General features: G+C 35.3%; 1 protein-coding gene across 6 annotated transcripts in view; it reads left to right on the top strand.

Moving 5' to 3' along the window:
* Positions 1-15379, top strand: part of LRP1B (LDL receptor related protein 1B) — a 1876014-nt gene that overhangs the window by 904049 nt on the left and 956586 nt on the right. For all 6 annotated transcript variants that reach the window (XM_073241389.1, XM_073241391.1, XM_073241392.1 and 3 more), the window contains exon 7: positions 1070-1232. In XM_073241389.1, coding sequence (XP_073097490.1) covers positions 1070-1232 — 163 coding nt within the window. The remainder of the gene's footprint in view (positions 1-1069; positions 1233-15379) is intronic.

The following is a 15379-nucleotide window of genomic DNA, read 5'->3' as shown; positions in this document are numbered from 1 at the left end:
CCCATATTGCTAAGCTAAAAGCATTATTAAAATTGGATATTTACAGGCATATTTAAAGAACAGGAGTGTTTAAATAAGATGTGTCAGCTAAATATAAAAGTGGTTAATGCCTCACAAGGTAATCCTTTGTGGTTCTGCTTCCTACCAGATAAATATTTACAAATTAGCTTGAGATTTCAGAGTGTACAGGCCTGATCAAACAGAAAACACTCAAGTCAAACACAGATTCTTCTGGAGCTGGACTAGCCATAGAACTGTGAACTACCTACATATTTTTTATTTAAATTTGAATTAATTAAAATAAAATTAAAAATAAAGATTCACTTTCCCAGTCACACTAGCTACATTTTAAGTGCTCACCAGGCACATCTGGCTAGTGGCTGTTAGTTAGCATTTGGCTGTTGGACAGCGTAAACACAGAATATTTCCATCACCACAGAAGTACTATTAACAGCACCCTTCTAGAGAATTAATCTCTGAGCAGACCTGTGTTATAAGTCTATGTATTCCACTGAAAGAACATATCATCCCTCCTTTTGCTTTATTTCCAATTTTTTAATACATTTTATAAACAAAGGATTTGTTTTTTTCTACTTTTTCTACCCTGCCTTTTTTTAATAGAAGAAGATCTGAAAATAAGGATTTACCTTAAGTTCACACAAAGTTTACTCCTCTTACTCCTGAAGAGTTTAGCTGTGCCATTGAATTAATTATGCCCTTTGGTGTCAATGAACTATTTTGGACAAATGCAAAAGCTATAAGAAAAATTTTATTGCACATGTGTATATTTTAGGATTTAGAAACTCTTTGTCCATTTATCTAGGTCATTATCAATCCTTATATAGCAAGAAAAAAGTTACTGGTAAGTAGTTATTGTTTTACAAAATAATTAAATCACTTAATTTGGCATACCAAAAAAATTATCTTTGCAGTTTTTTTTTTTAATCCTAAAACTACCTATATTTTTGAAATATCCCCTCATGATGTGGGTTGACTTATATACTCTTAGGCTTATGGTACTAGATTTCCACCTATGATTCAATGATTTTGTGTGTGTATATTTTTTCAGATGTGCAACAAATGGCGATTGATTGGCTCACCAGGAATCTCTATTTTGTGGACCATGTCAGTGACCGGATCTTTGTTTGTAATTACAACGGGTCAGTATGTGTCACCCTGATTGATCTGGAGCTTCATAATCCTAAGGCGATAGCAGTAGACCCAATAGCAGGGTAAGAAATTCTTCTTTTTAGTGTTTGATATGAAATACTTTCCATTAACAAATAATAAAAGATCAAGAATCTGATGACAGTTTTGGAATACAGTAGAAGCTCAACATTTTTTTTTTAATGTTGGTTTCAACAACTGCATTGCAGGAAGGAAGAAAGACTCTAATTTACAATGCAAAAAAATGGGGACTACCAACTCCTTAACACATCAATATTGCAGGCCCAACCTAAGACACAAACAACCTGCCATTCTCCCAAGTATTGCTTTGGGGTCCCTGAGAAGAGCCTAGGATAGTTTTAGGTTAAAGAGAATAGTTAAGTTTCTTAGCAGTGGACCTTGCAGTTAGCAATCTTCAAAAATGCTACTTTAAATATGTGCTATTAGCAACCCTACATCCAGCACAATACTCAGGTTTAATAAAAGGGGTGTACGTGTATATAATGCATGCTCAAGAGTACTACTAAAACATTAAGGCTGTCTTTGTTAGTTGAGACTTTTTTCTAGCTACTGCTATGCAAACACTATATTATTATGAAATTTCTGAGTTCTTCATCAGAATCTTCCACTTTTTTTTAAATTTTCTGATTTTCCAAGCCATTTTATTGCTTAAAAATTAAAAAGAGGCCTTAATCTTATCTGATCTCCTTCAGCTAATAGACTCATTCATTTTTTTCTTAATGTTTTACAATTTGTCAAAACATAGTCATAAATGTTTAAATGTCCATCAACTTTGTTCAATATTATTAGCAATTCAAGACAGGGATTATGCTCTAATTTTATAAGTGTTATGATATTATTAGAAGGGGGAAGCCAAATATGAATAGAGCCCTATGAATTTGGTTCCATCACAGTCATTATCAGGCAGGGATGCTCACAAACTAATGATGTAGTTGGATAAGTTTATTTGGAGGAGCTGTTTTTTCAGATGTAAGTTGTAGCAAGATTGCAAACTGAAATTGTATCCTTGTCATTGTTTTAATTGTCCCCAGGCAGTTCAGGCTGAAAAGTCTGATGGATATATCCTAAACTGCCATAAGCCTCCATGCAAAAAATGGGAAAATATTTACTGAAGAAACAGCTGTCATCCATATGTGGACTTTTGTCACTCTTTACTTAAAGTCTGATTGAATATTAAGATACATCATCACAATGGTTCTGATTTTGACAAGAACAGCTTGCACATAAGAACTCTGCTAGAGAGGCTGTATGATATGATTCTTGAATGTACTGCTGTTTGTATTTGCAGCAGATGGTTACTTGACTCAGTCTGACTGCAGTGATGCTTCAGGCTTCAAAAGACATTAGTGAGAGAAATTGTGTTTAAACTGATTTGTTTGTGTTGTTGGATAAGGGTACTAAGAAAGAATTGAAAATTTACAAATGTGCTAACAGCATTCTCTTGGAATTTTGTGTTGGAATATATTTACTTGCGTGCTTTTCCCTGGATGTGCTAACTGAATTTCAAATTAGCCTTTAGACAGTCTCGTCTGTCAAAAATGTTAAGAGGTGAGGCTATTGTGTTTTTCTGTCATCCTGCCACTCTTATCCTTTCTCATGCTTAAAAAACAAAGATCCAGAGACCCTTTTCAGATAAAACTGCCAATCTGAAATATATGTGAACACCACCTCCCTTTCTGAACAGTAACATATTTTGTGTTCCTAAATACCATCCTGTTTCTCCCTGTCACTCCATGAAAGAACCATATTTTGTATTTTTGTCAAAGGAATTGGGAGTAGAAACCCCCCACATTATTTGCACTTATTCTCTGCTGGATTCCTTTGGGCCTAGTAACTGTTTAAATGTAATTTTGTCATGTGTCATTTATCACAATAGGTTCTTTGGAATTCTCTGAGTTTGTTCTGTCTCTCTAGCACAGTTTTTCAATCATGAATCATAAAAATCAGAGAACAGAATGCTCTGCTCTTTTGTAAAGATAAGGCTGCTTGCAATAGGACACTTTCAAATATATTTTACTTTTCTCTTAATAGCAGAAATTTGGCTCCATTAATGTGATGGTATCTAAGGAAGGAACAGTAGGCTTTTCCTTTTAGTTCTACCTTTGGGCCTGCTCAAGAACCATTTGAATTGCTGGGGCTAGAACAACTCTGCATGACTTACTAAAGGACCAGTGTGCCACCTACGAAATTTCTCCTGCCTTTTCCTAATTGTATAGGCTGATGTATCCTTGGCTCTCTCTGTTACGGCTTCAGTTCAGAACACATCAGAATGTATTAAGAGTCTGACCTGACGAGATCTTGACTTTAATAGGAATGAAAATGGAGGGAGATTTGCCTTTTTCCCCAAAGGCTGCTCTGAAAAACTGTCTGACACTTGGCTCTCCCTTTCACTTCACTTTTCTTGACCTCCTGTTCTGTGTTTATCTAATGACTATTACACCACTTTCATTATCTTTTTCAAATTAAAAAAAAATCAGTTCTTCATAGGTTGAATATAGACTACTAATTTTCTTTGGACTCTCAATATGATTTGAACCAGAATCCAATCCAAATATGGCAGGAAGAGATTGTTTATAAACCTTGTTTGATCGTTCTCTTGTTTTTTTAGATGTTGGCATGACTCATTAATTCAAGCTCATTTTCTGTAGATGCTTCTTGAGGTTTTCTTCTTTCTTTCAAATTTTATCAATATTTTCTTAACCAATGGTTCCTTGAAGAAATTTCCAAAAATATTCCTATAGAGTCATAGAGTTGGAAGGTAGCATATCAATGTGCATTCAACCATTATCAAAAACAACACTTCAGGCAGTGGTTGTTCAGGCTTTGCTTGTTTAACGGATAAGCGCTTGATGCTGGAGTCACTCACCCTAGGATCGAATCCTGGCTCCACACATTACTAGCTATGTGATTTTGGATGCCTCTTGATACGTTTTTTTTCTCATCTTAAAAATGTGAATAATGATAATCCTCCCCTAAGGGGCTATTGTGAAGACTAAATAAGGTCAAACATATAAAGCACTTTCATAATTTCTGAGCTACAGAATATATGAATATTCTTTTTCATGTAGCCTCAAAAATAACTACTAATAGTGTCTACACTTATGATACCAGTGTAAATAGATGAGATGATGAATAATGGGTGACATTCCTCCCCATTAAAGATGATCTTCTCATTTCCATCCCTGTTCTCTTTCTACTACAAACCCTCCTAAGATGGTTTACTTTATATGGACTAAATTTATTGTATAATAAAGTACTGAGAAAGAAGTAGGGAAATGAGAAAAAAAGTGGTATAATTTGAGAATAAAGATGAAGTATATATACAATATTGGAGGAGAGAAGTACAGAACAACTATGAATATAGGGAAGAAAGAAGCAGAAGAAACATTATTTTAATAATTTTGTGCACAATGTATTTGGTTTACCTTCAAGGTTTTCCAAAGATAAAGGTAAAGAATAAAATCCTTTCATAGTTACCTTTGTCAATTGAACTGTATTTTTTAATATGACATTGTTTCAGTTACAAACCAGGTAATAAAAGTAGTAAAGTAGTATTTGGGCCTAGTGAGAGTTTTAACTGATGACAGGAGTGAACCTAGTTTACAACTGTGGTTCTAAGGTGTGGCCCTGAGCTTCCTATTAAATTAAAATCATCACACTTAACTTGAGATGAGTGCATTTTACCCATCAATGTTAAATCGTTGCAAAAGAGGAGCTCATTTCATGCTAAGCATGGTAATATAAAATAATACAATTAAAGAGCTATTTTAGTGATTGTACTGAGGTTGAAACTGACAATTTGGGAAAAAAAATACGTTTTAGAGGACTTAGGGTACCATGTATAAAGCCTACACTCAATAAGAGCTATGTGAGATGGGTAAATTGAGAGAGGGGAAGACTTCAATGTCATGTAAAAAAGCAGAAATTGAGTATTTTCCAGGTATAGTGTCTACCTTTGTCCTTTGCAGGATGGGCTTTTGATTGTAGAGAATGAATAACAGAGTGATATTTAGAATTTATCTGTGAATTCAAGACCGTGTGTCAGTACTGACTGTGGGGAAGTATATGGCCTTTGTTATTTTCAAGGGCAGGCCATCTGCAGGAGACAGAGAAGTAAAGATCAACTCTCAGAACTTGAATTCACACAGGAATGATTGACAGTATTTAATAGTTAATATATCCTTTCCCATCATCCAACTGGATACGCACTATTGGTGAAACAATCATAGTTAAAGAATTTAAAGATAGAATCACAGTTAATAGCCATCAAACAATTGGACTGACTAATGAAATTCTGATCTGAGATGCTGTGTGAATGTGGGAAACTAAAAAGTGAAGCAGGTTTGCCTGTGCTCATGGAAGGGATTTTGCATCGGTGAGATCCTTGGGGTAGATACCAAGCTCCTTACTTCTGTTAGGTGGCTCCTGGAGTCAGCCCGGGTTCTAAGGTAGAGCCTGCATTTCCTATTTACTTGCAATAGGACATAAGTAGAATTGTTGCAGACCTTTGGGTGTTAAACCCTTCAGACTAGACTGTGGGCAAATTACACCTATAGACTGTACCCCAACAACTACCCATATCTACTGATTTGAGGATTCAGATGGTTCTGCAGTTGATACCAGTCTGAATATTAGAAAGCATCTGAAGACATGCCCCTGTGCATTCTTTTTAACTTTATTGAAGGTTAAAAAGGTTATCAGCCTTGGAGAATTGAATGCTCATCTGCAATTCATAATTACCCCTATTTTTTTGAAATTCATATTTGCTTTTTGATAGGTTACAGATTATAAGTCCTGACTTTTTATGGAAGAACTATCCTGTATGTACAACCACAAAAACTAGATATAGATGGATAATAGATATAGTTACAAATACAAACATAAATATAGACATCTACTAGCCTCATTCACCACTTCAATATAGCTGCATGACAGATTCCCACAATCAGAAGCACTTCCCCATAGTTCAAGGAGAGCTATGTTTCTTGAAAACTCTGTACACTTAGTTTCTCTGAGAATCTTCTGGTATGTTCTGTTTCATAGGGGGAAATAAAAACCTCAGAGAAAAATGGGGACATTCCAGTGGCTCCAATAATCATTTAGTGAATTTATGGATTGACCTGTTGTTCTCTCATAGACATCTTGTACTTAAAGTTTCTTTACAAGAAAATAAAAAGTTTGATAAACAAAATGGATTGTTAAAAGTATATGTTGGTACAATGTCTTCCCCCTGAAGTGCCCACACCATGTGTGCCAAACATAGTGCAGCACAGAGAAGGCAATAGTGACTCTGTGGCATCTTACTACATACACTGATGGGCAGTGACTGCAATAGGCTATGGGGAGGACATGAAAACAGGGGTGAATGTAGTAACCACATTGTTTTTTCATGTGAAATCTTCATAAGAGTGTATATCAATAATTTAATAAAAAACAGACAAATAAATAAATAAAAAGAAGAAAAAGTATATGTTGGTTTTAGGCATGACAACATGGATATGCAAGTATGTGTTTCATGATCTGCACTATGAACTTTTCAAAGGCTCACTCAAGGGTATAAACCATATTAATAGTCTTATATATGACACAAAATTTTCTCATTGATTTTGTCTAAGTTCAACTTCTTTCCAGATTTCTTTCTAAGACTTTCCTCAAGTGGAGATTCATGTATGATGTTACCTTTAATTACTGTCTCCTTCTGTAACAAATGATTTGTCTATTGCATGACAATTAGCCTGGGAATATGGAAGAGGGATTTAGAGTGGTTTATGTTCAGTACAGCCTTTACTGGAAACTCAGCCCAAATTGATTCAATTCCCACTGTGTTCTTGACTCATATCATTCATAAAGTCAAAACAATGCAAAATATTCTACATCTCTGTTCTCTGCTACTCTCTCATTCTCTGTCAAAACTGTAAATTTTCGACGTATGTTAAACTTATCTGTAAATTACTGTGTTTACTATTCTGTTTCTGATAATCATATGCAATGTCTTTCCAACCTTCCAATCACTCCCTATAAAAAAAATTTCTTCTCTGAGTTCTCACTCTGATTAATACTGTCCAATCAAATTGATAAATAACAGAAGAACAAGTGTGTATAGCTTAAATTAGAGCAATATTATTAAGTACCTGGGTTCCTTCTACCTCTTTGTTCTGTGATGTTATCTTTGGCATATGCATTTCAGGCTAATTCCCCTCTGATTATAAGATGGCTACTGAAGTTCCATGGATCCCATGTAGAAATATGGTATTTAGTTAAAAGAAAAAAAAAAGTGTTGTTTCTCCCTCAGATGTAGAAGAGCTCCCAAAGCAAACATTGCTTCATGTCTTCATGGTCAGAACTGGGATATATGCCCACCCAAATGAGACAATCATAGAGGTTTTACCATTGGCATATGGAAGACAGAGGGTCACAGGAATAAAACTAGGACCAAGCTAACATGGAAGAAGAAAAATGGATTTTGAACCATTATATTCTACACCACTGTCACACGATATTCCTTTCTCGTGGGCAGCCCTTGGTCTTTTCTTTGTTCTTCCCAGGCACCAAGAAGTCTTTTTTCACTTAGCTAAACCTGTTTAGAATATGGACAAATATTTTCTTCTGACTCTTTAATCTGTCTTCTAGCCAAGGTTGTTACAACTCATATTGAAGAATACTTTTCTTATCCCTTTTCAAGGGAAATGACAGTCTTTATTTTTTCTTTAACATTTTATGCAATACTAAGAAGCTGGGGTGGGGGAACTCTGGACAATGCTCATAGTATCCCTATTTTTATCTTTAAAGACAGTTTGAGAAAGTGAAGGGGCTTTTATTCTATGAGATTCTCCAGCACTTTTGGAAGCTATGTGAATATTTCTAAGCCACTAGGGTAATATGAAGTAAATTATTATTTCACTTATAAAATGGTTCTCAAGTGGCATGAAAGCGTTCTTACTCTCTGCCAGAGTTTACATACTGGGAGAATGTGTGCCATTATTAAAAAAAGAATTTTATACATTCAAGTAGTTTAAAATTATCTCTAATTGTCTTCTACATTGAGTTTCACAAAAACAAGAAGTAAATATGAGTCAACGGTATTGATTTGCAAATGTATGGACAATTTTCCTGTATCAATCGATCAGGGCATTAAAGATAATGATATGATCTATAAAACTGGGAGCATAACAGACTTGTACATCAAATATCAATTATTACAATCAGAAGATATCATTTACCAAAAAATTTTAAAGAAACTCAGCAGTAAGCAGTAATTTTATTTGCAATATCTAAGGTATATAGTGGGTCAGTCACAAAATGTTATTTTAAAAAACAGAGAATCTTGGTTTATAAATACAACAAAGGAAAGGAAAAAGTTAAAAACAACAACTTGACATCATTCCTCTTGTATATTACCATTCTTCCATGCATAATAAACATTCAGGATTTTACCATGTGCAATATAATAATATTCAACCAAGAAACAAGAAAAACAAAAATGAAAAACAACAGTCAATTTTTATGCTGAATTGGATTTTGTTCTGCTTGACTGCTGAGCCTTGCAGCATACTGAACCAAAATTGCTGTCCATTGAGCCAGATTCCTAGTGGTTTTACTTGGGAGAAACTGGCCTGGATTTAAGGCCAAGGTAGATATTTTTTCTTTGTCAAGTGTTTTTTGCTCAAGATAATTTTTTTAATCAAGCAAAGGGAAAAGGCAAATGTTAAGGTTATTTGGTATTTTTTGAGTTTTATTTAGCGAAATACTGTCTTTGTAAGCACTTGTAACAATTGTGTTTATTTAGGAGGCAGCATGCATCCCGATTTCAGGCTATAATATAAAGCTATCATCATCAAAACAGGAGTGGTGCTGGCAGAACAGACAAATAGAGCAATGGAACATAATTGAGAGCCCAGCAATAAACTCAAGCATATGTAGTCAGCTAATATTTGGCAAGTGAGCCAAGAATACTCAGTGGACAAATGAGTCTCTTCAATAAATGGTGCTGGGATAACTGGATATTCATCTGTAAAATAATGAAATTGAATCCATATCTTGAACCACTAACAAAATTAACTTCAAATGGATTAAAGACTTACTTGTAAGCCCTGAAGCCATGAAAACTCTTGAAGAAAATACAGGAATAAAGCTCTTCAACATGGGTCTTAGTATTGAATTTTTTAATATGACACCTAAAGCATAAGCAACAAAATAAAAAATAAGCCAGTGGGACTATATCAAAGTGAAGAACTCAGCATAGCAAAAGAAACTATCAATAAAACTGGAAAAAAATGTGAAATAAAAGAATGTATTTAGATAAACAATTAACTGCAAATGAAATGTTCCCTAATGGTATCTTAAAATAATTTAATGCTTTTCTCCATGTGATGATTCAAAGATGGAAGCTCCTTCCATTTCATGGTTCCTTCATCCTTTAGGGCCTCGGAATCATCTGATATTTGATCAGAAAGAGGAAAGATGCACCTGCTTTCTTAAAACTCAACCATGACATCCATCATTTTGGTTATATTCAAGGAGTGACATCTAGTTACATAGTCACATTTTTTGGCAAGCAAGCTAAAAAACATGGTTTCTAACTAGGAAGTGGTCAACCACTCCACATTTTGGAAAGGAAGGGGCTTGCCTTTCTGGGTGAAAGATGACCATCTCTGTCACTGTAACCACTATCTGATTTACTATTTGTTTTGTCTTCTTGTTACTAAGAAATTAAATGTAGAATAAGTTAGCATGTCAAAGCCTTTATTTCTAAAAGGTATTTTAAATATGGTAGCTTCATCTTTTTCCAAAGTTTTTACACTCCGCTGAATGCTCCAAATTCAGATTTGTCATTTTACCTTGAATAAGTCATTTTCATTAGATTTATCTTTCCTCCGGAGACACTCATGAATCCAAATTATCTATTAAGTTTGCTTGGCAAGCATATAATCATAGAAACAAGTAGATTATACCCTGGCTAATGAATGAAATAATCAGTAACTCCACATTGGGGCAATTTCTCTAAATAACTGGTGCCAGAATCCTAGAATCAAGGCACTTGTTCTCTGGAAGATCTCAAAACAGCGTGAGAAAATTCTGTTTTCGGCTTTTTTTGACATCATAGCGATTATTTTTCCCTATTTGTGCTCCTCAAGTTCTCACTGCTCCCCCAGCCTATAAAAGGTCTTGTTTTCCAGACCTGTTTCCAGACTGGGTGTGTTGGATTTCATCTGATACACAGTAGGTTATTATTTATCCTTTTTTGTTTTGGAGCATGCTCAGAATAAATATAATGTTTGTAGAAATTCAATCTGAGTCTGACATACAAAATGGATTATTGAGGATAACACTAGATGTAGAAGAGAAAAAGAAGGTAATTGAAATGGTATAGATACAATCTAATCATGGTCAGTAAATTTTAGAATACTTTCAACACTAGCAGCAATCCTAACTCCAATTGGCTTAAATGATATTTCAGTTAAGGCCAGAGAGGAGCACATTTGGGTCTAGGTGCTTGGTTGAATTGATGCCTCAGTAACCTCATCTGAGAGCCACATTCCTTCCATCCATGCTCTGCCATCCACAGCTAAGCCCTGATTACTCCCACCCGCCCCATGGTCATTAGGCTGTTGCCTGCAACACCTGAGCAAAATTGCGTGTTTATTCTCATGCAGCTGTGAAAAGTGAGACATCTAGCCCCTCAGTATGGACTATAAATCCATTACTTCAGTCTGAAAGCACTACATAAGGTTTCTTTCTCATACCTGGAGCAGTATCAGTTGCTCGGGGGATACCATGTGCTCTTTGGACTTGTATTAATCAGAATGCACTCTAAGATTTGGAAGTGCGTTCAGCGTCTCCTGAGTGACATGGGCTTTGGTGGTGGGGTGGGTATGGGAAATGATGGCTATCTGAACATAGTCAGATTCCGTTAGGAAAAATAACTGGAGGAAGAAAAATGAATAATTTCAGTGAGAATGAGAGAGAGGTGGATTCAGTGGTGTGGGAATATTTACTGTGGAATAAAAACCATTTTAGAGCAAAATTATGTTCTTCCTGATGGATATTTTGAGGCTCTTTATCAAAGCCCTGCAAATATGAGATAAGGAAGGTAATGAAGGTGATGATGATGATGACAAAGATGAAAAATGCATCATAATATCAAGGAAGGGGGAATGCTCGCCTCAGCATGGCAGTTATTCAAACTGTGTAGCTACCAATTGTGTATGTGTGTGTGTGTGTGTGTGTGTGCGCGTGTGTTATCTTGAAACTTGCTAAATTTGAAGAGAAATCTTTAGTTTATTCCATAGGGAAAGATACTTTAGTGATCTTTAGTGATTTTCCAAAAGATAAGATAGATACAGCTTTCGATGATTGAAGATAAGGAGACTTCTAGTTAGGAAATTGGACTGGCTGCTGGAAACTCTGCCTTCCTTAGAGACGCTTACTGTTCGGATCTATGTGTGTTCCTATTATTCAAAGACAAGTACCTGTCAAGATAGGCAGACTAATAATACATAAATTTAAGGTTGCTTAAAAAAGAAAATATTTTTTAAGCCATGACTGTTTTTTTTATTTTTTATTAAGGTACTATTGATATACACTCTTATGAAGGTTTCACATGAAAAAACAATGTGGTTACTACTTTTACCCATATTATCAAGTCCCCATTCATAACCCATTGCAGTTACTGTCCATCAGTGTAGTAAGATGCCACAGATTCAGTATGTCCCTTCTCTGTGCTACACTGTCTTCCCCACGAGCCCCACGCCATGTGTACTAAACACAATACCCCTCAATCTCCTTCTCCCTCCCTCCCCACCTGCCCTCCCACACCCCTCTGCTTTAGTAACTGTTAGTCCCTTCTTGGAGTCTGTGAGTCTGCTGCTGTTTTGTTCCTTCAGTTTTGCTTCATTGTTATACTCCACAAATGAGGGAAATCATTTGGCACTTGACTTCTCTGCCTGGTTTATTTCACTGAGCATAATATCCTCCAGCTCCATCCATATTGTTGCAAATGGTAGGATTTGTTTCTTTGTTATGGCTGAATAGTATTTCACTGTGTATATGTACCACCTCTTCTTTATCCATTCATCTACTGATGGACACTTAGGTTGCTTCCATATCCTGGATACTGTAAATAGTGCTGCAGTAAACATAGGGATGCATATATCTTTTTAAATCTGAGAACTTGTATTCTTTGGGTAAATTCCAAGCAGTAGGATTCCCAAGTCAAATGGTATTTCTATTTTTAGTTTTTTAAGGAACCTCCATATTGCTTTCCACAATGGTTGAACTAGCTTACATTCCCAGCAGCAGTGTAGGAGGGTTCCTCTTTCTACACATCCTCAACAGCATTTGTTGTTCTTAGTCTTTTCGATGCTGGCCATCCTAACTGGTGTGAGGTTATATCTCCTGGTGGTTTTAATTTGCATTTCCTTGATGATTAGTGAATGGGAGCATCTTTTCATGATCCTGTTGGCCATCTGAATTTCTTCTTTGGAGAATTGTCCTTTCATATCCTCTGTCCATTTTTTAATTGGGTTATTTGATTTTCAGGTGTTGAGGTGTGTGAGTTCTTTGTATGTTTTAGATGTTAACCCCTTGTTGGATGTGCCATTTGAAAATATATTTTCCCATACTGTAGGATGTCTTTTTGTTCTGTTGATGGTGTCCTTTGATGTACAGAAGTGTTTTAGTTTGATGTAGTCCCATGTGTGCATTTTTGCTTTTGATTCCCTTGCTCGAGGAGATGTGTTCTGGAAAAAGTTGCTTATGTTTATATTCAGGAGATTATTGCCTATGTTGTCTTCTAAGAGTTAAATGCTTTCATGACTTACATTTAGGACTTTGATCCATTTCGAGTTTACTTTTGTGTAGGGGGTTAAACAATATTCCAGTTTCATTCTCTTGCATGTAGCTGTCCAGTTTTGCCAATGCCAGCTGTTGAAGAGGCTGTCATTTCCCCATTGCATGTCCATGGCTCCTTTATCATATATTAATTGACTATATATGGTTGGGTTTATATCTGGATTCTCTTGTCTGTTCGATTGGTCTATTGTTCTGTTCTTGTGCCAGTGCCAAATTGTCTTGATTACTGTGGCTTTGTAGTAGGTCTTGAAGTTGGGGAGTTTAACCCCACAGCTTTATTCTTCCTTCTCAGGATTGCATTGGCTATTTGGGGTTTTTTGTGGTTCCATATGAATTTTAGAATGATATGCTCTAGTTCATTGAAGAATGCTGTTGGTATTTTGATAGGAATTGCATTAAATCTATAGATTGCTTTAGGCAGGATGTCCATTTTAAGAATATTAATTATTTCTATCCATGAGTATGGGATGTGTTTCTATTTATTGGTATCTTATTTAATTTCTCTCATGAGTGTCTTGTATTTTTCAAAGCATAAGTGTTTCACTTCCTTAATTAGGTTTATTCCTAGGTATTTTATTCTTTTTGATGCAATTGTGAATGGAATTGTTTTCCTGATTTCTCTTTCTGCTAGTTCAATATTAGTATATAGGAATGCAACAGATTTCTGTGTATTAATTTTGTATCCTGAAACATTGCTGAATTCAGATATTAGATCTAGTAGTTTTAGAGTGGATTCTTTAGGGTTTTTTATGTACAATATCATGTCATCTGCAAACAGTGACATGCTTACCAATGTGGATGCCCCTTATTTCTTTGTGTTGTCTAATTGCTGTGGAGAGGATCTCCAGAACTATGTTGAAAAAAGTGGAGAGAGTGCACATCCTTGTCTTGTCCCCAATCTTAAAGGAAAGGTTTTCAGCTTCTTGCTATTAAGTATGATGTTGGCTGTAGGTTTCTCATATATGGACTTTATTATGTTGAGGTACTTGCCCTCTATATCCACTTTGTTGAGAGTTTTTGTCATGAGTGGTTGTTGAATTTTGTGAAATGCTTTTTTGGGCATTTATGGAGATGATCATATGGTTTTTGTCCTTTTTGTTGATGTAGTGGATGATGTTGATGGATTTTCTAATATTGTGTCATCCTTGCATCACTGGAATAAATCCTATTTGATCATGGTGAATGATCTTTTTGATATGTTTTTGAATTCAGTTTGTTAATATTTTGTTGAGTAATTTTACATATATGTTCATCAGGGATACTGGTTTGTAATTTTCTTTTTTTGTGGTGTCTTTGCCTGGTTTTGGTATTAGAGTGATGCAGATCTCATAGAATGAGTTTGGAAGTATTCCCTCTTCTTCTACTTTGTGGAAAACTTTATGGGGGATGGGTATTAGGTCTTCACTAAATGTCTGATAAAATTCAGTGGTGAAGCCATCTGGTCCAGGTGTTTTGTTCTTAGGTAGTTTTTTGATTACCAATTCAATTTCATTGCTGGTAGTTTTTCTGTCAGATTTTCTGTTTCTTTCTGGGTCATCCTTGGAAGGTTGTATTTTTCTAGAAAGTTGTCCATTTCTTCTAGGTTATCCAGTTTGTTAGCATATAATTTTTCACAGTATTCTCTAATAATTCTTTGTATTTCTGTGGTGTCTGTAGTGACTTTTCCTTCTCATTTCTGATTCTGTTTATATGAGTAGACTCTCTTTTTTTCTTATTAAGTCTGGCTAGGAGTTCACCTATTTTGTTTATTTTCTCAAAGAAGCAGTTCTTTGGTTTCATTGATTCTTTCTATTCTTTTATTCTTCTCAATTTTATTTATTTCTGCTCTAATCTTTATTATGTCCCTCCTTCTATTGACTTTGGGCCTCATTTATACTTCTTTTTCTAGTTTTGTTAATTGTGAATTTAGACTGTTCATATGGGATTGTTCTTCTATCCTGAGGTAGTCTTGTATTGCAATATACTTCCCTCTTAGTATGACCTTCACTGTGTTCCACAGATTTTTTTGTGTTGAATTATTATTGTCATTTGTCTCTACATATTGCTTGATCTTTGCCTTTATTTGTTCACTGATCCATTGGTTATTTAGGAGCATGTTGTGAAGCCTCCATGTCCTTGTTTGATTTTTTGTTTTCTTTGTGTAATTTATTTCTAGTTTTATACATTTGTGGTCTGAGAAGCTGGTTGGTACAATTTCAATCTTTTTGAATTTACTGAGGGTCTTTTTGTGGCCTAGTATATCATCTATTCTTGAAAATTTTCCATGTGCACTTGAGAAGACTGTGTATTCTGCTGCTTTTGGGTGTAGAGTTCTGTAGATGTCTGTTAGGTACACTGGTTC

The sequence above is a fragment of the Manis javanica genome, chromosome 7 (genome assembly GCF_040802235.1).
Source record: "Manis javanica isolate MJ-LG chromosome 7, MJ_LKY, whole genome shotgun sequence".
Taxonomy (NCBI): domain Eukaryota; kingdom Metazoa; phylum Chordata; class Mammalia; order Pholidota; family Manidae; genus Manis; species Manis javanica.
Note: the sequence above shows the minus strand (reverse complement) of the source record. Positions and strands in the feature narration are given on the sequence as shown.